At 39.8% G+C, this 26,495-nt stretch overlaps 1 protein-coding gene across 4 annotated transcripts in view; it reads right to left on the bottom strand.

Moving 5' to 3' along the window:
• The window catches only part of RBM26 (RNA binding motif protein 26), a 115,336-nt gene that overhangs the window by 52,188 nt on the left and 36,653 nt on the right, over window positions 1-26,495 (bottom strand). For all 4 annotated transcript variants that reach the window (XM_073347394.2, XM_073347385.2, XM_073347403.2 and 1 more), the window contains exons 7-16: window positions 24,582-24,821; window positions 23,201-23,341; window positions 22,639-22,779; window positions 21,477-21,588; window positions 20,663-20,822; window positions 14,941-15,105; window positions 13,906-14,037; window positions 11,187-11,258; window positions 9,641-9,769; window positions 3,325-3,399 (exon numbers count right to left, since the gene is read on the bottom strand). In XM_073347394.2, coding sequence (XP_073203495.1) covers window positions 3,325-3,399; window positions 9,641-9,769; window positions 11,187-11,258; window positions 13,906-14,037; window positions 14,941-15,105; window positions 20,663-20,822; window positions 21,477-21,588; window positions 22,639-22,779; window positions 23,201-23,341; window positions 24,582-24,821 — 1,367 coding nt within the window. The remainder of the gene's footprint in view (window positions 1-3,324; window positions 3,400-9,640; window positions 9,770-11,186; window positions 11,259-13,905; window positions 14,038-14,940; window positions 15,106-20,662; window positions 20,823-21,476; window positions 21,589-22,638; window positions 22,780-23,200; window positions 23,342-24,581; window positions 24,822-26,495) is intronic.

A 26,495-nucleotide genomic window follows, 5' to 3' on the forward strand; every position in this document is an offset into this window, starting at 1 on the left:
CAGCGACCAGGTTAGCCGTGACATTATCGGGGATAGTGTTCTTGACGGCTTGTAGTCCATCTTTGTGTGGAATGTTGGTGTAGAGGGCTTCTACATCCATAGTGGCCAGGATGGTGTTATCAGGAAGATCACCCCCCTCCTCAGACGTTCTTGTTAAACCCTGGATTTATGCTGGAAATGGCCCACCTTGATTATGATACACATTGTAAGGAGAGTGGTCACTTTAGATAAGCTATTACCAGCAGGAGAGTGGGGTGGGAGGAGGTATTTTTTCATGCTTTGTGTGTATAAAAAGATCTTCTACACTTTCCACAGTATGCATCCGATGAAGTGAGCTGTAGCTCACGAAAGCTTATGCTCAAATAAATTGGTTAGTCTCTAAGGTGCCACAAGTCCTCCTTTGCTTTTTGTGAATACAGACTAACACGGCTGCTACTCTGAAAGATCAAAATGGTTGTTCATATAGTTTATATTCAGGTAAATGGGTATATTTAACTATTACTTTTTGTAATGATTAATGAGGATCTTTTCAAAAGAGAATTCAAATTCTGCAATAGATAGTTCAACATACTAGAAAGTTTTTCATGCATTCTACCCAACCTAAATTATGACTTTGCCTTTCACCTCCTACCCCGACTGTTCTATGCATCTTTTGTTGTGCTCATGTGATAAATAAAGTGGGGCGATAGCTCCCTTTGATGGGCACCCAGCCAGCCAGCCAACTGTAAAATCCCTCTTGGTAGCTGTTCTCTACTTGCTTTACCTGTAAAGGGTTAAAAAGTCCCCCAGGTAAAGAGAAAGAAAAGTGGGCACCTGACCAAAAGAGCAAATGGGAAGGCCAGAACTTTTTAAAATAGGGAAAGAAACTTTCCCTTTGTCTGTACTCTCTGGGCTGGAGGGAGCCATGCTATAAGCAGCTTTAAGCCAGGTATGATCATAAATCATCAGATCATACCTAGAACTACTTATCGGAACTCCAAATGTGTAAGTAGATCATAATGTTTAGCTAGACGCGATCAGGTTTATTTCTGTATTTTTTAAGGCTTGTGGAGCTCTTCTGTGCTAACCTTTGATGCTTTTGTTTGCTTGTAACCCTTAAACTGAACCCCCAAGAAAGCTGTTTTGGGTGCTTAAATTGTGTAAATTGTTTCTTTTAAGATCTAGCAAAAAGCCTAAGTTCCAGACGTAATCTTTTCCTTTTTGTTTTTAATAAAAAATTACCTTTTTTAAGAACAGGATTGGATTTTTGGTGTTCTAAGAGGTTTGTTCATGTTGTTTGATTAGCTGGTAGAAAACAAAGGAAATTAACTGTGTCTTTCTCAGCTCTTCCCCGGAAGGGGTGGTGAAAGGGCTTGAGGGTACCCCACAGGGAGGAATTTCCAAGTGCTCCTTCCTGGGTTCAAAGGGGTTTTTTTGCATTTGGGTGGTGGCAGCGTTTACCACGCTACAGTCAGAGAAAAGCTGTAACCTTGGGAGTGTAATACAAGCCTGGAGTGGCCAGTATTAATTTTTAGAATCCTTGCGGGCCCTCACTTCTGCACTCGGAGTGACAGAGTGGGAATTCAGCCTTGACAGCTCATCTCAACAGCTCTTAGGGGCAGGAACTGTCTTTGGCCATGCCATTAGTACAAAAATAGGTGTTTTCTTAACTTGAGTTATCAAACTCAAGTTAAAATCCTAGTGAAGACAAGACAGTTTGTAGTTTGCAAATGAGATAGTAGGTCCAGTTAAAGACTTTGGGGAAGACTAATTTAACTCAACCTGCTAACTCATGTAAAAATTACAAACTGCTTAGATTTTTACCAGGATTTTAACTTAAGTTAGCTAACTCAAGAACACACCTTTCTTTCATACTGAAGACAAGAGTTAAGTCTGTTTCTATGTAGCGCCATGCACATCATAGGTGAATGTCAGGTTTAGATTTTATATCCTATTACCTCAGTATTCCTGTAGATCAAGGTTCTATCTATAATCAACATGCCAGTTTCTACCACCTTCAATTTTAACCTCATTAGCTCATGTTTGTATCTACTGATTCCGTGTGTTTGAAAATACTATTTTAGATAAAAACAAGCCTAACTTTGATCACTAGTGTCTAGTCTGCAGTAAATATAGCGCCTTTTTTTTTTTTAAAGATATACCCCCAGTTTACAAATAGACTCCCTTTCAGCCTTCCCAACAGCAATGGAAAACGACCACATGGGGAAGTGTGATGATGCAGGAGGTGTCAACACCAAGTTCCAGGGCTCAGCAAAAATGACTATACTCAGGCTTTCATTTTAAAGCATTCCAAGCCAGGTGTTGGCTGAATTTATGTTTCCCATGAGTATTTGGGGTATTTGATGGATCCCGTACAAAAGTAGACTGCTCTGGGTGAAGTTTCCAGGCATACTTGACAACCTCGCATGTCATGATCAATTATGAGGTAAAAGATGTAGCAATCAGGTTAAACTGTATTACAATTTTTTGCCCCAAGCACATATCTTGGAACCACTATCCTAAAATTTCCGAAGATGAACAAAGGAAGCAGAAGAAATGATCCTTCTTGAACAAAGAATACATCATTAGAAAAAGATGTGCCAAAGTGCTGAGGAGCAGTGCCAGAGCACTTGAGTATCAACAAAAAGCAGCACCACAAAAATGCACTAAGAAACATGGAAGTGCCAACAAGAAAAACTTAGCATACAGAATACAGAACTCCAATATACTGAGCAACTGGAACAAAATGCCAAACAATTCTGGAGACAAAAAAAAAAAAAAAAAGAGCAGACAGACTTGGCACTTCAAGAACAAGCAAACCAGAGCATCAATAAAAGCACAACAGCACTTCTTCCTCTCTCTTTACAGAGCTGACTGCAAGTAAGGACACCAGGAAAAAGACACCTAGAGAACAAGGCTGGCAAGATGGTCAGATGCAGCAACAGGTGGAAGTCCACATGTGGCTCCTTCGCTGACCACAATCAAGGAAGAACTGGTTAGATGGTTCTAGGGATTGAGGGATCAGCAGTGCATGATAGGGAAAACACGGGAAGCTCAAACACTGGCCCCCACTAACAAAAATCTTAGAGATAAAAGAATCCCACACTGTCTAATGAGGGAAGCATGAGAACCAACAGTCAGAACACTTTGTGATAGTGACCTCTTTTGCATTGAGATTTATGGATGAAAAGCACAAAAAGTTGGTGGTATTATATATTTACATACCATTAATTGCAATTTATGATTACGACAAACTATTATAATGATTTTACAACTCATGCTGTCAACTGTTACTTTTATTATCTCTGCAGAAAGCTCCAATCAGGGAGCATCTAAATACTTTACCTTTTGTGTTTCAATGTGCTTTTCTAAGATCTCCTGTTTTTTCTTTCTCACATCTTGTTGAAGTCTTAGTGCTTCCTAGGGGCATAAAATAAAATTACAGAAAGTTCCTAAGATTTTTGGAATCAAGAATTCATCAAGAGAATATTCTGTCACTGAATAAACTAGTTTGCCTACTGTAGTAAGTGATTACAAAAAGAAATTCTGACAAAAATAAATTCTAGTAATAGAAATAGGCTCACCTGACGTACAAAAAGAGGGTTATCAAAGCTATCCTTAGCGTATCAAACATCAGGGTTAGTGATAAATCTGACAACCAGACTTAGTTAAATAGATGCCAGGAAAGCGTCAATCTTTATCACTTATCTAGGACTAGGGTAACCATTTTACAGATCACTATTCCAGTGTGAAAAGCAGAATATTTTACCACCACATTACCAGAGGAATTTTGGTATTCTTTATAGTGCAACCATGATTTTATTGCAGGAGTTCAGACACATAAGGGAAGTATCCTAGAAGCAACCGTATGTTGAGTCCTACAATAAATTAGACATATTTCATAGTACAGTCTCAGGCCACAAAAATCAAAAGTTCATAGGAAGTTCTTAAAAAACTTTGATAACATCACCAAAAACTTGCTACCTGGAAAGTAACATTATGATTGGCTAGTGTAACTTGTAAGGAACATAACTTTCAATTTTTGAAGTGGAATCTTGCCACATATTTATGAATACAGAAGTATGAAATGTAAATTTGTCCATTTCAGAATTGTATTACTGTATTTCTAAAATACTGTACTTGGAGGAGGGAGCAGGAGAGATGCCAGAGCTTCTATTCAGCTTCTGCTGCAGCTGCTGTAAAGAAAGCAATCACTTCCTGCTCTCAGGCACAGAATGGGAGCAGAAGCTCATGATTCAGCACATTTTCAAGAAGAGCTAAGGAATTTTATACAAACATAGTTGATGAGGGAGAAGGAACATAAGAATCTGCCTGCATTTCTGGGTCAGCATTTCCATGCCAGCTGGACTCGGACTGCAAGGTGAATTACCTTATACAGAATGCAAATGTGTCGACAGCTACAAAATACTAATATTAATACTAAGCTATGTTTGTGTCTCTCTTCTCCCATACACCAACCTGACTTCTGCTTGCTCAGAATGTCTTATTTGCTCTAGTGCGTGATCCTGTTCTCCAGTGGCTGCAGTCCATAGAGGGATTATAAACACAGGGGAATGAGGAAAGGAAAGGGAGATGCGGAAAACAAAGGAAGACAGGAGGAGGAGGAGGAAAGGGGAGCTACCTTTGACATCCGTCCCAACAAGCCATGAATTTCTCACAGGTATTGTATTATAATAATACCCATCTCTTCAGACAGCAAAAGGGCAGCAGAAAAAATGAACCAGCAAGAGGGCAAAATTTGTTGTTTCTTTTTATCTTTAAGACTTATTCAATAAGTCTGAAGTCACTGGAAGCTACAGGTGCTCACGTCTTCCGAAAAGTCAGGTTATAGCTGTATAATGTTGGAGACCCCATATATCAGAGGCAACTTGAAAATCTGACCCCATATTACAGGTGAGATGCAGTTACAAAGGCATGTGTGTTAAATTTGAAGATCTCTGTAGTTAGTGTCTATTAACTTAAACCCTCTATACAGAAGTTATGTCATCCTCAATGCTTTTTTAGGAACCTAAATTGGATGGATTCAGCTCATTTGTTATGAACTGAAAAAAGACAGTTACCTTTTTCTGTAACTGATGTTCAAGATGTGTTGCTCGTGTCCATTCAACTTAAGTGTGTGTGCACGCGCACATGCACACACCACATGCACCCGTGTTGGAAGTTTTCTCCCTCAGCAGTAACCGTAGGGGACAAGCTCTGGCACCCCCTGGAGTGGCGCACACATGCTGTGGTACGTAGGGCACCGTCGGCTCCCCCCACCCTCAGTTCCTTCTTGCCGGAAATTCCAACAGTGGGGGAGGAGGGCGGGTTGTAGAATGGACATGAGCAACAAATCTCGAAGAACACCAGTTATGGGAAAATGTAAATGTCTTTTCTTTGAATACTTGCTCATGTCCATTCAGTTTAGGTGATCCCCAAGCAGTACCCCGTGGAGGTAGGTAGGAGTTCACAGACGTGTAGATTGTAACACAGCTCTGCCGAACCCAGCGTCGTCTCTGGCCTGCTGAGTGATGGCATAATGGGCTGTGAATGTGTGCACCAAAGACCACGTTGCAGTGTGACAGATGTCCTGTGCCAGGAAGGCCGCCGAGGATGCCTGCGTTCTGTCAAGTGGGCTATGACGAATGGCGGCACAGGGACTCCCGCCCACTCATAACAAGTCCGAATGCAAGAGGTGATCCAATTAGAAATCCTCTGTGTGGACACTGGGAGGCCCTTCATCCTATCAGCTGCAGAGATGAAAAGCTGAGTCAACTTACAGAAAGGCTTTGTCTAACCTAGGTAGAAAGCCAGGGCTCTTCTAACGTCCAAAGCATGAAGGTGCCGCTCTTCACTAGTCTCATGGGGCTTGGAGCAGAAGACCAAAAGGAAGATGTCCTGACTCACGTGGAAAGTAGACACCACCTTGGGAAGGAAGGCCACGTGGGGCCGGAGCTGAACCTTGTTCTTATAGAAGACCATGTACAGCAGCTCTAAGGTCAAGGTTCGCAGCTCAGAGACTCGCCTCGCCAATAAGTGAGAGAGGGAGCACGAGGCCAAAGGCTCAAAGGACAGGCCTGTGAGCCTGGACAAAACCAAGCAAGATCCCACTGCGGGACTGGGGACCAAACTTGTGGAAAAAGTCTCTTAAGACCTCTGAGGAATTGGACTGTCATGTCATGGGAGAACACTGACCCTGGATTGGCAGATAAAAGGCAGAAATGGCTGCCAGATGCACCTTGATAGAGGAGTGTGTCAGGCCCTGGTTCCTCAAATGAAGCAGGTAGTCTAAGATTGACTGCATCGAAGAATGCAAAGGGGAGATGCCCCGTTTGCCTGTCCAGCGGGAGAACCTCGTCCACTTTGCCAGGTAAGTCTATTTAATTGAGGGCTTCCTACTCTCAAGGATGACCTTCTGGACGCCTTCTGAACAGGCCCGTTCCTCAGGGTTCAGCCACGCAACACTCACGCCGTGAGGTGGAGGAACACAAGGTTGGAGTGCAAGAGTCTACCGTGATCCTGTGACAGTAGGTCCGGTCGGTTTGGCAGGGGCCACGGCGGGATCGCTGCCAGGCTCGACAGCATCCAGAACCAGTGCTGGCAAGGCCATGCAGGGGCGATCATGATAACCTGAGCCTTGTCTCTCTTGATTTTCGCTAGGACCTTGCTGATGAGCAGAATTAGATGGAACGCATATATCAAGCTTCCTGCTCTCGGCAGGAGGAAGGCATCAGAGAGGGAGTCCTTGCCCAGTCTCCGTCTGGAGCAAAACCTGTGGCACTCCTGTTCTGCCTAGTGGCAAACAAATCCACCTGGGGAGTTCCCTACCTCTGGAAGATCGTGCTGGCTACCTCTGGGTGGAGCACCCACTCGTGGTGAGAGGAGAAATCCCTGCTCAGGTGATCTGCTAGCGTATTCTTGGCACCCAGAAGGTGACACGTTTCTAGGTACATTCCATGGTAGATACACAAGTCCCAGAGATGGAGTGCCTCTTGGCAGAAGGCCGTGGATCATGCTCCCCCTTGTCTGTTGATGTAGAACAGCGGTTCCCAAAAACTTGTTCCACTGCTTGTGCAGGGAAAGCCCCTGGTGGGACGGCCGGTTTGTTTACCGGCCGTGTCCGCAGGCTCAGCCTATCGCAGCTCCCACTGGCCTGGAGCAGCGAACCGCGGCCACTAGGAGCCACGATCGGCTGAACCTGTGGACATAGCAGGCAAACAAACTGGCCCGGCCCGGCCCACCAGGGGCTTTCCCTGCACAAGCGGCAGAACAAGTTGGGGAACCACTGATGGAAAACATTGAGACTGTTGTCCGTCAAGACTCTGACCACTATGCCCGACAGGTGAGATAGGAAGACTGTGCACCGCCCTGAGCTCTGATGTTTATGTGTATTGTCATTTCCTCTGGGAACCACATACCCTGGGTCTGGAGAGTGCTGAGACGTGCCCCCCTGCCAGTCGAGGTCCGAGGCGTACGAAACCAACTCGACTGAATGAGAAGTGCTGACGAAGGGAACTCCTTCCAGGACTTTCCTGGGGTTGGTCCATCATCACAACAAGGTAAGTACTGCTGTGGAGATGGTAACATCCGGAGCTTGGCGTGGCACACCACCCATGTACACGCTGCCATGTGACCTAGTAGGCGCAGGCAAACCCCGGACGTGCTCAAGGCAAACAATGAGACTTCCGCGATAAGGTCCATCAATGCCCTGAATCTCTCCAGCAGCACGTGCGGGTCGAGTCAAGCACCGCTCCGATGAACTCTATCCTCTGAACCAGAACTAATGTGGATTTTTGTTCTTCTTTACCAACAGGTCGAAGCAACTGCAAGTGGCTAACAGCATCGCAACATCTCTTTGGACCTGGAGCTGCCTAGGACTAGCCAGTCGTTGAGGTTCGGGTAGCTCTGGACACCACAACGTCTGAGGTAAGCAGCCACCACCGACATGCACTTAATAAATATCTGCAGTGCTGTTGCTAGGCCAAACGGGAGGACAGCAAACTGATAGTGATTTGGACCTACAGCAAACCAGAGGAAGCATCTGTGTCCCTTGAAGATGGCAATGCGAGAGTACGCATCTTTCAGATCCAGCTCAGCGTACCAGTCTCCCGGATCCACGGAGGCCAGGGAGACCATGCTGAACTTCAGCTTCACTAGGAAGCGGTTCAAGTCTTGCAGGTCCAGGATAGGTTGTAAAAATAGCAAGAACAGAACCCCTTGTTCCTGTACTCTGGAGGAATGACCTCCACCGAACCTAGCTGCAGTAACCCCTCTACCTCCTGCACAAGGAGACTCTCGTGAGAAGGGTCCCTAAAGAGGGGCAGGGAGAGGGGGTGGGAAGGAGGAGTAGAAAGCAACTGAAGGGTGCAACCCCGCACCACCGTACTGAGAACACATTGGTCTGATGTTACAGATGCCAACACAGGGAGGAAAGGAGAAAGGCAACTGGCAAAAATAGGGGAGGACGGATCCTGGAACAGTCCGGTAAGTCACCTTGGGCGTACCCTCAAAATGGGCATTTCTCCGCCTGCTTATTGCAAGTAGAGCTCGACTGAGAAGCCTGCAAAGGCTAGTGGCTAGGCAGCTGCTTGTAGCCTCTGGATTTCTTTTGGGGAGGCTCCTGGCGAGGGTGGCTTCCCTGGCCCTGATGCTGCTGTGGCTTGAACGGCATGCAGGCAGGGTCAGGAACACACAGGCCCATTTTAAGAGTTGTGTGGGAGTCCTTGAGGCCATGGAGCTTATTGTCCATCTGTTCTGCAAACAGGGCTTGCCCATCGAAGGGAAGGTCTTGCATCGACTGCTGAGCCTCCGTGGATAAGCCGAAGAGGAGCAGCCAGGATGTCCGGCACATAGCAACGGCCAAAACCATGGTTCAGGCGGCAGTGTCCGCCGCATCCAATGCTGCCTGGAGTGTCGCCCTGGCTGCAGTTATGCTCTCCTCCACCTAAGTTGAATGGACATGAGCAACCACTTGAAGAAGAACATTTATTCTACATTTAGTTGACATAAATTAGAAAAGTTAATTACAGGAACCTAAAGCGTTTTTTTAAGCCTAACTTTAGCTGAGACGGTCTGACCCATTCAGAGATTAGCATGCTTCTTTTGCTTTATTTTCTGTAATCTCAAAGTAGAATTATAAGGACTCCAAAATTCAGTTTGATTTAAAAATAAAAAAGATTCTGGATGAATGAAGTGCAGTTAAGAAACTGTAGAATGAACAGCAGGACAGTTTTCAGTTGAGAATATACTTGGTCACTAAGAATCCAGAATGTTGCAAAAAGGCAGGTGAGTTCTAAATGGTTTGGAAGATAAAGTTAGGGTTGTTCTGTACTTCCTTCTCACAGTTTATCTCCCAGTTTATGTCTCAAACTGGAGATTCTATTTCCATGAAAGATGCTTCTGATTTTGAGTTCCTATAGGATCTTAAGTCTACCGTATACTTATACTGCTAGAAAATATACTGAAAAAAGTAAACAATGGGAACAAATGCTGAAAGCATTTTTTTGTTCTTTCAACACCAACTACACTATTATTAGTGAAGGTAATTTGATTAACTTGTTCCATTATGCCGTTCTGAGGAAATATGTTGACACTGTCTCTATCAAATACAGAACTCCTCAATGTACTGTACCCATTTTATAAAGAAGCATATTTACTTTACCTGTTTTTTCTTCTGTGCTTCATTAGAGTCTAGAATGGAAGTGGAAACAACAGGCAAAGATTTCTGTGCTGCCTTCAAAGCAGCAGGATTGTATACAGTTTTAGTCAAGCCAGTAGACGTGGACAATACCTATAAGAGGAAATCATTTTATTATGTCAATTTTTAGATTTTTTTTAAACAAGAGTGCTTCAAAATGCATTGGCTTTTCCACAATATAGACACCTTTTGCCTCCTTTGATTATAATTCATTACCATATCAAAATTAAAGTAAACATGTTTGCAGTAGATTGGAGTTAAATGATAAACAAAAATGCAGCATTACATCAACTATCTGCTTTAGCTAGTTAGGCTACTTTGGAATGGTCATACCCATGTATAAATAAATACCACAAAAATGCAGGTATGACCTTACTTGCCTCATTAGGAGGCCACTGCATCTATATAAAGGGCATTTAAATAGCTTCAATATAACTTAGGAGAAAGTTAAAATTAAAAGCTGCATACAGATTGCTGGTGAGTCCACTGGTCAGCCATGTATGTACTCCATAAAAAAAAAATGATACCAAGAGAAAACAGTAACAGGAAGGAAACAGCAGAAAGAAATGAATTAGAAGGTCAGCTACAAATAAAAGAGGGATTTACAACTGAAATGTATCACAAAAAGGGCATTACAACTTTTTTCTACTATTACCTCTACTCCTTCCACTAGAAAAGTATTTTCTAGAGTAGATGTGTTGAGAGTAGAAAAAAATCGAAGCTTTATTATCAATGTCAATTGTGAAAGCCCATAAGAAGTGCCTTAGTGGGCCAATCAGAGATGAGATGAAATGCTGCTTTAACTAGTTACAAAAAATTCCACTCCTCCAAACTGTACTTCTACAAATGCCTTCAGGACAGTCTGCTTCACAAACAGCAGGAAACCAATGAAAGAAAAAAATGCTGATATTTGCCTTAAATCCAGTCTTATCTCCTGAAATTTTGGCTACTACTGCCATGACACACAGAAACAAAGATTAATCAGAAGCCATTTAACAAAAAAGGAGAGACCAGCTAAACTACTTAAATATTACTTAAAAATGTATTTGCAATTTAAGTTCAACCAAGTAACGTGCTAACAATTTAGGCTCTAGAATAGATATTCTAGAAGGAGTTCAGACAAATTGTTTGTAGTAGAAAGCATACAACCCAATATCTGAAGTTCAAAATGTGAAATAGTAGTACATGCCCCATTGCATTTTATTCCCATTGCAATTTAACCATTCATTAAGCAAAGCATACTTGCTGTATACTTTCTCTGAGATTACTTTTAGCAGTTAATTGCAGGGCTTTGGAGCAGAGCCCGCGGAGCAGCTCCGGAGCAGTGGAGCCGCAGGTTTTTGCCTGGAGCTGGAGCGGAGCTGGAGCACAGCTCCAAAGCACTGGTTAATTGTGCTTCAATTAGGTATTTATGATAAGGACAAAGTTGAAACAAAATTAATTTTGTATCAAGGATACAGCTGATATACAAATGTGAGTAGAAGGAATAATCAGACATGCATTTTCTTACCTTCTCTGTTGCTGGAGCAGGCAGTTTTGACACAAAACCCAGTCTATCTTTCACAGATAATTTAGTCACATTCTAACAAGAAGAAAAAATAATTAGTTCTTTTCTAACCCTGTGTAATTGTATAAGATTATAACTAAGTGCTAAAGTTTTAACTGTACAATGCTGAATGCAGACTATAACAAAAAGGGTTCTGCAAAGTCTGGAGGATTTTTTTTAAGATTAAAAATTATCAGATTTTAAGTGTGACAATCCAGGTAAAATGGTATAAGATATATTCCTTGAATATAAGAACTGTCTGGTAAGATAGGCACTGATTCCAAAATGAACTGACATGACAAGGATTTGCCCAAACGCATCCAACTGTAGCATCAGGGGGCCTTATTTTGGAAAAAGTATGTTTCACACTAGCAGACCAAGGAGTATCTCTGTAGGCACTTACAAATAAATCACAATTTAAAAGGAAATCCTGCTCAAGTTAGAACATTATAAGTTGCAGTTTCCAGATATCAATTGCAAAGAGGTGCTTTCAGGACTTCTGCATTTTCTGAATTCTAAACTAAGGTTTTCGGATAAAGTAATTGTCCGATGCTGAAAATGTCTACTTATAGACATGATCCAATACTTGAAGAGTATTTAAAGATAGAAATTAATCTTGCAATCTTTCAGGAATCATAGTGTGTACTATGGTGCTTTGCCTCCTTAAAAATTCTTGGAAACATTTCCAAACCACAAGCTGACCATCTGTTCGTAATGCTGCTGGTGAGCTGGCAAAGATATTGACTGTCAAAAGCCTGAAACATCGATTAGATCTGTTGATTTTTGGCAGGTGAAGATTCTAACTGCTTCTGCAGACAAGTTAAGCACCATATGAACTAGAATCTGACCTATCTCTGCCACCTGTTAATGACTAGTCCCCTAAAACAGTGCTCCAAGCAGTCTAACTGTGAAGATAGGACAAAACCCACCACAGGATAGCACCTCATACCATTTTCAATGCAGGTTCAACAGGAGCAATTACTGACAACCATCATCATCAAGAATCTAAGTATGTGACTTCAGGAGGAGGAGACAGTTAAAACCCAAAGATAATGGTTACTGAAAAAAGTTGGCAACACTAATAGCCCATCTTCATTTGGAAAGCTCTATCTCCTCTAAGAATATTCTGCATTAGCACTCAAGTTAGGGAACAAAGATCTTACATTTAGATGCCCCATCCTTTTCCAACCTGCACAGGTATGAGTTCTCCCATGTATTTGGTACAAAATGAAAATACATGTTCTCTTATTTAATGAGAAAGCAGCTGTCCTAGACCTGCTCCACACCTGAAAATTAGATCAGGCTAACTATGTCGCTCAGGGCTGTGAAAAATTTCATGTCCTGTGCAACACAGTACGGTCAACCTAACCCACACTTTAGACGCAGCTAGGTCAACAAGAACTCCTCTGTCAACAAAGCTACCCTGTCTCAGAGAGGTGAATTAACTACATTGATGGAAAAACCCCTTCCATCGATGCATGAAGTGTCTACACTATATCGGCATTGCTGCAGAACTTGTAGAGCGCAGACGTGGCCTTACTAATGTGTTTAAAATTTTGCTCATGCAGACAGTTTGGGTCCAGCCCTGCAAGTCAACAGGGCTCTATGAAGGCACAGTGAATTCCAAGAAAGTGGACTCAATAGTTTCCACGGCTTTTACTACAGTGGACTGACATTTAGGAGATGAATTGGACAAGTATATTTGGTTTCCTATTTATCTTGATTTCTACCACATATTTTGCTACCTAAAATAAATGAGTGAATATTGAAACAAAAAACGTTTAACGTGACAATTCTTAACAAATGCTACACTGTGCAAGTATTAGCTGTTTCACAATTTAATGCAAATATTAAGAAAATACTTGTACAATCAGAACAGGATTATATACAACAAAATAAAAGGATATCAATTGTATGACCTACGTTTGTTCCAATACATTAGAAATTTAAAGGTGAAAGCTTTATTTGGTCAAGCTTTTAGTTAACCTATTTTATTAGAGGGTTTTTTTTTTCCTGATAATATGCAAATTATTCTGTTGTGAAATCTTTATACTACTGTTTTATTATTCTGTGAAAGATTACTTTTCATGATGTGCCCGAGTGCTTTAGCAATGGGAAGATAGAAATAGCTCAACAAATTTAATCCATTCCCCAGAACTGTGACAAGATTTACTCTGTCCAACATAGCAACATATAACAAAAATTAGGTATTCAGCATCTAAAAATTGGTCTTTAAAATGAGTTCAGAGCCACTGCCATACCAACCACTATGTTGCAACTCAGGGTGATGCAAGAGAGATAGCTAGGTTATCAAAAAACAAAAGCTGATTTCAAAATGCTGAAAAAAGTAGTTTCTTTATTAAATATATAACATGGACAGAAATGTTTTCAAGTTTTTAGAAAATTTCATTGAAAAACTATGAGATAATCTTCTGCAGTGCTGCAAACCCAAACAGAACTAGCCAAATATCATTAGATTTAGAAAGACTCTCCAGAAATGTTACTCATACAAAAATACAGATACATTCATGTGATAAATGCACATTTTTATATGGTGTCCTCTACAACTACATTATATCTATGCATACATTTTTGAGTTATGAAAACATTACAAACATATCATGAGGAAAGATATTATTTTAATTACTTATCACAGACATTTCTCTTGGCAAGCTATACATACCTGAGCAATTTCTGTACTGGCACTCTGAGCCTCTGCGGGCTCAATATTACTTGCAGGTACAGGACCTAATCGCTCTTTGACCGACTGCTTCACTACTGGTAAACTGGGCTGCTGAACTAAAGGCTGTATTACCTTCAAAAGAAGAAAAAAAAAATCTTTTAAATCAAAGCACACTAACATACTAACAATAGGGGATTGCTGCCTATGTAGACCAATAAAGGTACAATGAAGCTGCTACTGTTGCCTTTTAAATTTACAGTATTTCCTTTCTACCATTATAAAATTTTACCCTTGCTACCAAAAGAAGCACCTTCATTGAGTAATTGCATAGTATTTACAGTAATTGGACTTAACACTCAAGGGATTTTTGTGCATAAATTCATATTCATGGATACCTATATATCTCAGACTCAGACTTTAATGCCCAGAAGGAACTATCGTGATCATCTAGTTTAACCTTCCCATCGTAGGCCACAGAACCTCACCCACCCTCTCCTATTATAGATCAATAACCTCTGGCTGAGCTACTGAAGTCCTCAAATCATGATTCAGAGACCAAGAATTCACCATTTACTTTAGGTTAAACTAGCAAATGACTAATAAGGAGAGCAGCAGGAGAGTGAGTTTTTGTGTGTGTGTGTGGCCCAACTTGATGATCACTTTAGATAAGCTATTACGAGCAGGAGAGTGGGGTGGGAGGGGGTATTGTTTCATGGTCTCTGTGTATATAATGTCTTCTGCAGTTTCCACAGTATGCATCCGATGAAGTGAGCTGTAGCTCACGAAAGCTCATGCTCAAATAAATTGGTTAGTCTCTAAGGTGCCACAAGTACTCCTTTTCTTTTTGCGAATACAGACTAACACGGCTGTTACTCTGAAACCTAAATAAAATCAGTTACTCCTAGTGTTTGTAGTTACTGTTCTTTTAAAATTTATACTATTAAACTGTCTTGTCTATATTCTAGTAATTTAATTGCAATGACAAATTTTAACAACATTTAGATAAATTCCAGTACACAGACTTAACTCCTTTACCTTTTGCATGGTAGCTGACATTTGTGGAGCACTGCCTTCTCGATGCCAATAGACTTTAATAAAGCGATTATTTAATACTGCTTCTGTGCTTGATATAGCTTTCTTTGCTTCTTCATGGGTGGCAAACTGGATAAGGGCACCTTCTGGATCACCATGATAGGCAACCTAAGATTTCATACTGAAAAGTCAAACTTACACAGCAGTTCCTAAAAAACATACTTAAACTGACATGTCGGTCAATACTACCATGAAACCATTATTTTCAGGAACTCAAAAGCTTCCAATTTAAATGCAGTATCAGTTAGGTATTTGGTGTTCGTAACTTTAATCTTAAAATATTTATTGTTAGTATTAGTTTACAGAAGTCAGTTTGGCTGTTATTAAAGACAGGGAGTCAAAGAAAAGATATGAGGTTACTTACATACCTGTAAATTAAAACACACCAATTTTAAACCAGACACCTTTATATACAAATAGTCCTTACTGAAAATTAGTGCCTCTTGCTATTGAACAATTAAAAAAAAGAAGTACAAACTAATCTTATGGGACACAATATTATGGAGTTCATATATATCTGCACTCTGATTTAACGTGGTTTCTGTATATATAATTGTATGCGAGGACACCCAAGGATAACAAGCCTGCTCTCTTTTCAGTCAATTACAAATCTATGTGCAACAAATCAAGCCTAAGAGAAATTTTATTAGTATCTTCCCAATGTATTATTAAAACTTCACCACCATCACGCCTTCCAAGATTGCTTTTTTGTATTTTAAATTGAAATATCCAGCACACAATTGAAATATCCCAAGTTTCTACAGTATATATAGCTTAGTGATGCCAAGATATATACACAACATCGCAGTATAAAAGTAAACCTATATACTGGTCTCAGTATACATACACATGTAGACCAGTGAGTAGTCACTTGGCAAAAAGTCCTGTATCTTCTGTATCTTCCAAACAGCTGAGAAAAATGACTAATTATTCCCTCTTCTGGCATAACAGAACTTATTCAGTAGCAGCTTCATAATGATGGTTATAATCAGAAAACTATGTATGGAAAACTATACAGGCAAATTTTTGAAGAATCAAGTGTGGATGGAGCCACGACGACAGTGGAGGTGAGAAGATATAAGAAAGCAGAATGGCCCCAACCAAAACACATGGAGGTTAGTTGAAGAGATGAAAGAACTAAAGAAGAGAATTCAGCACGCATGAGACCATAGTAAAAGAGCTATCCTGCAATAAGAGCATGCAGACAAAGACAAGGAAGTTAAAAGATCAGCCAGAACAGATAAGAAAATGAATGGAAAATGAAGCAAAAGAAACCGAGGTGGTGTACAAGGCAAGGTATTCTAAAAATCTTTTTCAAAGAGCTAAACAACAGACATCACAATTCTCAAACTGTTGTGGCATCATGAAAGCTCGAGATGGTACCATTTTAATTGGAGAGGAAGGTTTGTGAACAGATTAATGGAATATTTCGAGACTGTGCTCACCCAGCTAGAACCACTAACACACTCAAAGAAGTGAAGAAATAGCAGACTTACCTATATCACTAGAAGTAATTGCCTTTGAGGAAGTAACTGAGGTCATAAACCAGCTGAAGAGTGGTAAAACATCAGGTTATGATAAGACAGATGATGTTAAAAGCAGGAGAGGAAATTATGGTGAATTACATGGGTAGCTTGTATAGAATAGCTTGGGGAAAGGAGATCTGTCCTGAAGACTGGAGAAGATATGTCATCTATGAAATCCTTAAAAAGGGGGACTAGCTTATTTGTGATAACTGCAGGGAGGTACCACTCCTATCGGTATCCGAAGAACTGTTTTGCACTACCATTTTGAATAGGATGAAAACTGCTTTTGAAAAAGTACTCTGGGACAGGCTAGATTTCAATCTGGTAGGTTGTGTTCAGACCAGATTTTCACACTGAGAAGAGCTATTGAGAAAGAAAGATTATTTTAAACTTTTGATTTTACTAGAGCATTTGATAACGTCCACAGAAAAGCCCTCTAGAGGATACTCAGACACTATGAAATTCCAGCAATGATTGTTAATTTGGTAAAAACTGTGTGTGACAAATGGAGACAGAATAGTTTAAAATTGTTACTGATGTATACAGCAGGGTTGCATACTATCCCTGTTGCTCCCGTGCACTGTCACAGACTTTGTGATGAGAAGAGCAACTGCTGCTGCCAAAGACACAGGCATTGTTTGGATGAGAGATAAGCTGCGAGACTTAGATTTTACAAACTATATACAGTAACTCCTCATTTAATGTCATCTTGGTTAATGTTACGTCGCTGATCAATTAGTGAACATGCTTGTTTAAAGTTCGGCAATGCTCCCTTATAACATCATTTGGCAGCTGCCTGCTTTGTCCACTGCTTGCAGAAAGGGCAGCCTGTTGGAGCTAGCTGGCAGGGGCTTGGAATCAGGGTGGACCAGCTCCCGTAAGTTCCCTGTGTGGCAGCCACCCAGCAGGCTATCAATTGCTGAGCAGTTCAGCTGTCCCTCCCCCAATTGCTCCTGCCCTCTGCCTTGGAGCTGCTCCCGGGAGCCTCTTGCTTGCTGTGGTGGGGAAGTGAGGGAGGGAGAGAGAGAGAGAGAGATAGGGGTGCTAATGTCGGGGTGTCCCCCTCCCCCTGTACCGCATCTCCACAGAGCAGGGGGGAACACACAACAGGGCTCAGGACTGAGGGAGCTTGCTGGCAGCAGCTGCTGTCTCAACTTGCTGATCTACTTAAAAAGGCAATGTGGGGTCAGCGTACTTAGAGGGGCAATGCGCGTCTCTCTCTCTCACACACACACACGTCTCTCTCTGCCATGCTGCGTCTCCTCCCTCCATTAGTGCTGCCTGGTAGAGTGTGAGACTACATTAACAATGTGTTAATCCTCGAGGGCTCAGCCGAGTGCTAGTTCATCATTTAGCAGTAAGGCATAATTTCCCTGGAACCTAACCCTGCCCTATTTCCATTCTTATGGGGAAATTGGGTTCGCTTAACACAGTTTCGCTTAAACTGGCATTTTTCAAGAACATAACTACAATGTTAAGCGAGGAGTTACTGTAGTCATATTGGATACAAACTTGGATGGAATAAAAAGAATTGTTAATGAGCATAAAAGCAGAAGCTGCTAAAGTGGGATTCATTCAGTATGCAGAAGACCAAAACCACGGAGATAAGAGAGAGCACTGTCAAGAGTTGATGACTTCTGTCTATCTTGGAAGTACAATATCTGCTAATGGCCAGCTCACTAAAAAACTGAAGGCAAGAACTGAGAAAGTAGTGGATCATTTTCTCATCTGTCAAACATCTGGGGAGTAAGATGACACAGCTACACATTAAAATGATATTATACAAAGTTACTGTTCTTTTGACAGAACAGTATGCCTCAAAAACATGGCAGATGGTGAAAGTACACAACAGAAAGCTGAATATATTCCACCAACTTTATTTAAGAAGAATCTTGGGAATTTATCAGACAGACTGTGAAAACAAAGTGGAAGCGCTGTGCTGCATGTGTCAGTAGACTGCCTTCTCAATAATTAGACAGCTACGGTGGTTTGGCCATGTCATCAGGCTATCCTGTGGCAGAAGTACAACCTAAGTCTTACACTGGATTCCACCTAGAGGGAAAAGAGCATGCAGGACAAAAGACAGACTAATCAAAGGACAATCAGAAATAATGCTGCCATTATGGAGACAACTTGCGATGGAATCAAACATCTTGCGCTGGACAAGGGTGGGAATACTGGGTTGCCTTACGTGTCACTAGGCATACGAGATTACGTCCAAGTCACTCAAATAAAAAAGCAATTAATAGATCAAACAATTTATATTACAGTTAGTTTAAAGTTATATTTTGAAATTTTAGAAGTTTTTGCTGTCTAGCAAAAATAGCGTATCTGGAAACATTTTATATAACTAAACATAGTAAAATGCAATGCATAGGCCAATTTTAACAAAATGAATTGTTTTAAAGTCTGCCTTGTCCAACGTAATGATGTGCATTAGGCCTAGGTATATTTTATAAATACTATACAGGGCAAGGAGAGGTGGAATCCTTGTAATGATGGAGGAATTCAGGCTCCTGAGAAAACTTGAAGAGCTGTACAAGCTTCCAGAGACCAGACAAAGCCAGCAAAGCATGTACGTAAGAGTTTCTAAGGAGAAGCGTGGGGACCCAGCAACAATGCAGAGCTCCTACATTTTGCAGGCCACGAAGAGATGGGGACATTGCAGAAGCTCGGAACTCTACTCCAGCCCAATGTTTTGAAAGCCACAAGGAAATTAACAGATAAACATCCTTAATGTCAAGAAGCAACTTTATCTGAAAGCTGAAGTAAATGTACGCATACCAAAGATTGTTTAAAAAAAACTGAACAAAACAAAGAAGGCTGCTAAATGGTCAAATACCCTAATATTTCACACAGTTTTAAATTAATGTACAAAAAAAATGTAGCCACTGGGAAGGCTGAGGGGAGATTACCTCACAGTAAGGAAGATTCTATACATAGTCATTACAGGAATTACGTGGAAACTCAATCTCTTTACCAGGTTTTGATGTTTGGCTATATAAGACCAGTTCGATTTTTAATATATATTTGCACACCTTGAAGAATAAAAGCCAAAGCCTTTAGAAGTAACATGAGCAGCCAGAAAGACTTGGGTTATTCATCTTGCTGAATCATACTACTTGCTTAAACTATGGTACTCTGATGTATAAGATTTTAAGAAAGAGAGAGTTAGGATAAAGGCAGCTGCATGTTATAGTGGAGTTTCCTGTATGTATAGGGAGAATGGAGAGGGTAGACTAGGCTGTCTACCTCGTAGCAGAAAGGTGGATGCAGAATATTTTTTCTAAATGGCACCACTATATAAAAAGATAAGAGTATGTTGTGGTCTCTTCACAATGTGAAGTTGGGGCAAGGGAGTGTCTGTACATATAAAGATCTGGCACCTCAGGTTAACTAGAGGATGGTCTGTGTACCATGCATTGAATGTGCAGTCAAACATGATGGAGGGCAACAGTGAGCATCTCTGATCTAGTCTGAGAGACCGGGTACAAGAGCAAAAAGTTAATATTGATATTTCATATGTATATTTCTAAGCAGCAATTGATGTGACGGTACTTGAATATTCATCACATATCTACACTCCATTGTTCATATTTTCTATTTTTAAATATGCTTGGTTAAAAAGTCTACCAGTCTTCTGTGTACGTGTCAATGTCAAGAAGAAACCATAAATTAATTATGGAAGTTGAGAAATCCAGGTCTTGTATACTCCAATTATCCTGAAAAACTGTGGAAGGTTGGGAAAATAGCTTGATTATTACAGTTGAGGAGGGAAAGGACTGTTTGGTCAGATTGGTTTTAAAAGTTTTAAATTATTTATCTTAAGTGCCAGACTAAATAGCTGAGGGGAAGATCTTAGTTAAAATATAAACCTCTGGAACCTTCATTTAAGGACTGAGGAAGCTCTCGTTTTTGAACTTACAAGGAGATTTCCATGAAAAACAAAAGAGAAGACTTTATATTAATAATAATTTGAAAGTAAAAAAAAAAAAATAGGTAGAAAAAATGCAAAAGCTTTCAGGCTTTCATTAATTATAAAGCAGCAAAAAAAAAGAGCCCACGCTTATTTTTTTCCCAATTGTGAGTCCCTTTAATCTAAGAAATTATCACAGAACACTGAATTTTGTGGCTTTTACCTGTAAGTTGACTAAGTTTCCAAATTTGCTGAAGTGCTCATTAAGTTTGCTGATATTGTTAAGTTCTGGAGGAACTTTCCTCAATTCAAGCTTCGTATTCTCGTTTCCAAACTGCACCTTCTTCTGAAAACCTGGATTGTTTGTTCTGTTAAAGTTTTGCCTGCAATAAAATTGAAAATCAAGTCAATCAGAATTCAAGACATTTTATAGACTTTTAAGCAACAAGTGGTTTAAAAAAATTTGAATCGTTGGCCAGATGAAAAATATTCTAATCTAATTTTTTCACTCCCAAGTACGCAAAATCAAAATCCTGACTGATGTATGAAGAATCCGACACTACTACACTCCTGTCATTAAAGAACAGTTTTTGTGTGGAAAAGGTGATAGGTTGGCTAAAAAGAGCAGAGTGATAAGTTTTCAATGTTTATCTACTCAAGTCAATATTTAAGTCAAAACAATATCAATTAGATATGTAAATCACATATGTAAATAAGAGCATCCCACTTGGAAGGTAACTTTTCAGACCTCTCAACTTTATCTCACCATTAAAAGGAATGGAAATAAAATGGAAACTCATGCTGGGCTATCACACTTAGTGTCTCATCCCTCTAACATGAGTCATGTTAAATCACCTCATTTTTAAGATATTTGATCTTCTATGCCAGCTGTACAAGCTTGAGGGCCTACAGAATGTACGGTTACCTCAGAGGCCCAAGAACATTCCAACCAGTTCATTTCAGAGCAGGAAACAAGAACTCCCCTAAAGTTCAACAGCATTATTAAACTGAACATAGTTTTAATGACGAGCACTCACTTGTCAAACCAAGCCTTCTTTGTAGGAATTCCTCCATCTCCTGCACCAATTGATCTTTTCCTGGACTCAGAATCCACCACAATTCTCATACTGTTTTTATTCTGAGGTTTTTCTATATGTAAATGGGAGATTGCATAAATTTTTAATTTATATTTTCTGTGCATTTTGTTGTCGTAAGACTTTTGTTGTTCATAACTATTAACTGACTTCACCCTGAGATTACAAGATGCCTTTTGATTTTTAGATCATAAGAACTCCTTTATTTGCTCAAACTAGTGATCTCAGCTAATCCAGCATTCTGTTTAATTCCCATATTGACAATTAAAGAAAGATTTCATCTTGCTCATACAGGAAGTTTCCTCCTAATCTCAGTTTATCACTGTATCATAAATAACCTAATCTCATCTATATTGCCTCTATTCGAGAAATTTTTGTACGAACGCTAAATGAGGCAGAAGGCATCTGCCACAGACTGGACCCATCCTGTTCACAGCATTCTGTGCACTGCTCTGATCCTGCCACTATTTTTGTGGGAGTCTATATTACACTATGAGGTAGCAGAGAATTGGAGAAGGGGCTAATTGTAAATGGGGCACTACTGAGAACCAAAAAACTAGGCACTAGCAAGGGAGTGGAACTTGTGACTATGAAAGAGAAGCCAAACTGCGAAGCCCCACCCCAACCCCACACCAAAATGTACAGATCTAAATTTGGATTGTATCCATCACCTCCCATTCTTTGTATTCCCTTGTCTTATTGGACAGTAAGACCTTTAGGGCCAGGATTGTGCCTTCCTACTTGTGGACAAGTACATAATGGTTTACTTGTTTTATTTGCTATAAAATGGAGGAAAATTATCTGAATTTGTCTCATGATGTATTAAGCGAACACTTATAACAGCTAAAAAATGTGAAACCTCTACATTATCTCAATAGGTTTCATTGTACTAGCTTTCCTGAACCTTCAAAATAATGGATCAGTAACACGGAAGTCCAGATTATTCACAGTTTACCTATTTATAAACTGGTTTTAGTAGAAAAACAGAAAGCTTTATAATATTGCTATGATTTCTAACATTATAACTGTTTAGTTACCACTATTTGTATTAGCACTAGAATACGAAGAGTATGAATACGAATAGTATAAAAATCTTTTGCAGTACCTCTGGGGGGCAGATCCATATCACCTGATGTAAGTCCTATCAAATTAGGCCTTTGGGCATGCACTCTGTGCCTGTACATGGGCCTTGAAGTGTTCGTTATACTTGGAGCTTCAGGATTATAGGCATCTGTGTCATATGTTTCTGGTAATAAAGAAACTGTTTAGTTAAAATTACCTGCAGATTTAAAAATCCAAGTTCTCAATGGCTTAACGCTTTCTCAGATTAATATGAGAAATTGAAGAGTCAATTGTATAATTATAGCACTCTAGCAAATAGCCAAGTAAAGAATTTGTAAAATAGATTAAAATAGATTTTAAAAATTCTTCCCACCCTGACAACCTGAATGCAAAGTTTCAGGACAGAGTTAACAAAAAGCAGGGGGTTTCAAATTGATAACACAATGTGACCTTCAGAGGTACGAACCTATCTTTCCAAACAAAAGTATAACATCAAGCACCGCCATACGATTATATTATTAATGAATATTATTCTATTTTGCAAACACAGAATGCAGTGAATTTAGAAAGTTATTTCTGACTGAGAGCAAGTGTCAGTACTACACCTGTTGCAAAGAGAGAGGGTGGAGCAGGAGGTGGCTGGTGATGAATACCAGTTGTAACAACAGTAGGAACGGAACTGGTTGCTGAGTTTGGAGGAGCATCCATGCCAGCAGGTTGTAAAGGTGGAAGTGGAGGAGGTGGTCCTGTCAAACCAGAAATAAAGAAAAATACTACATTAATATTTTTATTTGCTTGATAATGGTCTCAGCTACGCAAGGCCCCAGCTACCTCTGCAAAGAAATATGTTTGAAAGAAGGGGTTAAGAACAGTTCAAACATTCTATTGAATTGCACATAGTAACCGTAACTGCAATCAGTACCTCGTTATCTGTCGAAATAAATTTTTGACTAGTCAAATTGTTATGTTCCATACAGACTACAGAAGCTTTATTTTACTGAATTTGTAAGATCTAACTTGTCTTTTCTCTCTTTTGTGCAACATAATGTTAGGAAGATTCAGGCCTTATGAACACTTGCAGAGGGACAAAATTTGAAAGTTTATTAATCTATTCACATGCTTTTCTCTGCGAAGTGGATTCTAACAATTTCAAGTGCTAGTGAGGATGGTTGTAATATGATATTGGCCCATCAATTCATTTTTAGTATTAAAATTGGATCTGGCAAAAAGACACTCATCAGAGAAGTGATCTTTGAAAAAAATGAAATAGTAAGATTTATCATGAAAAATTACACCATCAATTTGAAATTGAGACATTTCAAGAGTTTAAAATAATTTCAGGTACTAATTGTTCTTGAATAGTTCTCCCAAATTATTGTGATTTGTACTTTGTTCTGTTTTTCTTCTTACTCATCAACAGAGGGAAAGTCACAAAACCAACAACAAGCCAAAGCTGAATATTTCAAAGCTGCCTAAAAGGTTTGGACACCCAATTCCCACTAAAATGAAAGAGTAACAGGCATCTAAATCTTAGACAGCTTTGAAAGTCTCAGCCAAAGCACTTCCAAATGCACACTTTTTTCCCCCTCTTTTCCCATTCTATAATGTTGGGCATCCCTAGTAAAAACAGGTTCAACATTTTTCAGACAAAAGTTTAATTTTTGAAGTTGCCTGTGTTCCTTTAACTTTGATAGTTCAAATGAAGTGCTCCATATGTTGTGGATTCTAAAGTTTTCTCAGAAGCTGGCAACTTGAGCTTTGGAGATCAAATGTTTCAGGGATAGTATCATTAGAGCCAATGAAATGAATCCACTTTACCAATATTAACACACATATACTGCAGGACTCACAGGTTAAGATGTGCAAATTAGAGTCCTAAAAGCACTTTAGAAAAAAAAGCTACTTAAGGCCATTTTAATCTATTCAATACTAAATACAATTAAAAAAAGGTATTTTGCATCTTAAGAAATTTTATTTATTTTTTACCTGTAACAGGTGGAAGACTAGGTGGTAAAGGGCCTGGAGGTGGCACTGGCGGTCTAAGATTAACAGGTGGAGGACTTAAAATTGGTGGCGGGGGAGGAAGTCCAGGTGGAGGTGGTCCTTCAACAACAGGGGGCTGTGCTGGAAAAGGCAGGATGCCAGGAAGATTGACATCTTCTACAACTACTGGGTCACTTCCATGATCAAAGGGACACATGTCTCCTCTCATACAGAAACCCTTTTCTGAGAAATGAAAAGCACAATTAAATGTAACAAGCATTTAACAGGTGATGTTTGATCTTTAAGCAGATACTAAATATTCTGCACATAACGTAGCACTTAGAAATGTGAGACCTTTGCATAACAATATAAATTACTTAAAAATTAGGAAGTGAACATCTGGTCATTTAGCATGATTTCTACCTACTCAATTTACAAACAGGCTTTGTTAGAGAGAGAGCCAATTTCTAACAAAGAGGCAAAAGAGGGGAACTTGGATGTTATGAAGTAGTATCCGGAAAGAGCAAGTTCCAGACTTTTGAAGTATAATCATGGATTTTTCCATGATCAGTAAGTTCAATGCAAACTTGGGGGGTAGGAGGGAGTGTTAACTAAGTGCAGAAAAAACTGGGATTGACAAAACATCTCCCTTTGAAAATATTTAGTATCTAATTATTGACTATTCAACACTAGTCAATGGTCGAAGTATAAAAATATTTCTATCCTGCAATATTTATCCAAAAGCATCAAAATTCTTTGTTGCACTTTACAATGTACATGCAGGAGAGTAAACAAAAACAGTTTTTTTGTTTTGGTTTTGGATTTTTTTAATAAGTACAGTAGACAGTTAAAGCAATTCTCTTCTCTTTTTACTGGTAGCTACAATGTTACTGGGTCTAGCAATATTCTCCATAAGCATTATAGGAACACCTGCTAAAACAGATAATATCCACAGGTAAAATAAGAGATACAAGCTTTAATTCTTCTCCATCCTTACCATTAGCAGATAAGGGTAGAAAAGGGTACAGTGGCCCGGCCTAGTTTCAGGAAGAATGATAGAACAGAAACTGGAAAACTCAGTTAGTAGGATTTCACTGTTTTACTAAAGTAGTTAGACTAAGGAGAAGAAATGTGTCTGGTAAAGATAATAAGGGTGTCAATTAGATTTAAAGAGGCAGAAAAGCTGCTCCAGGTGGTAAGGGCAGCATAACATAACAATCTAACCACTGAAGGAAGAGAGAGGAATGTAGGTAACAAGCATCAGAACAGAGAGGGAGACAACGCCAAGGAAGATTCTGAAGACTGAGATCTTAGTATCAGATTTTGAAATGGACAAAACACAGGATGATTTAAAGGATAATAATTTTCAGACAATGATTAGGCGATCTTCGATATTTTCAGAAGACTGAACTTTGTAAAGTGATATCTAGGTGACCATAGAAAATGAGAAGAGAAAGAATCAGGTTTCAGCAATCGCAACTGATGAAGATGATACTTCAGAAGTGGAAGTACATAAATTCATGCACCTGAGAAATATGGAAGTTGAGTAGGGGATCAAATCAAACTTCTAGGGCCTAGTCCACACTAGAAAGGTATACAGGTATACCTACACTGACAAATGCTCCTAGTTTAGAAGCAGCTTAGAGCTACAAAAGCACTTCTTTGCCAGGATAACTGCATCTACACTAGGGCTTTTGCCAATATAAAAATCTTGCAAAAAAGAATCACACCTGTAACAGACGTTACTACTTCGGCAAAAGTTTTAGTGTAAACCTGGCCTACATCCTCAACAGCTGTTGCCAATGTGAGATTTGACATGAGAAAATAGCTGGGACTGGTGGAACTCTGGCTAAAAACGCAATTCTTATTGGTTAAGAGGATATCTGCTTTGGATCAATCTGACTCACCAAGACAAAT

Source organism: Lepidochelys kempii, chromosome 1, assembly GCF_965140285.1.
Source record: "Lepidochelys kempii isolate rLepKem1 chromosome 1, rLepKem1.hap1, whole genome shotgun sequence".
Lineage (NCBI taxonomy): Eukaryota > Metazoa > Chordata > Testudines > Cheloniidae > Lepidochelys > Lepidochelys kempii.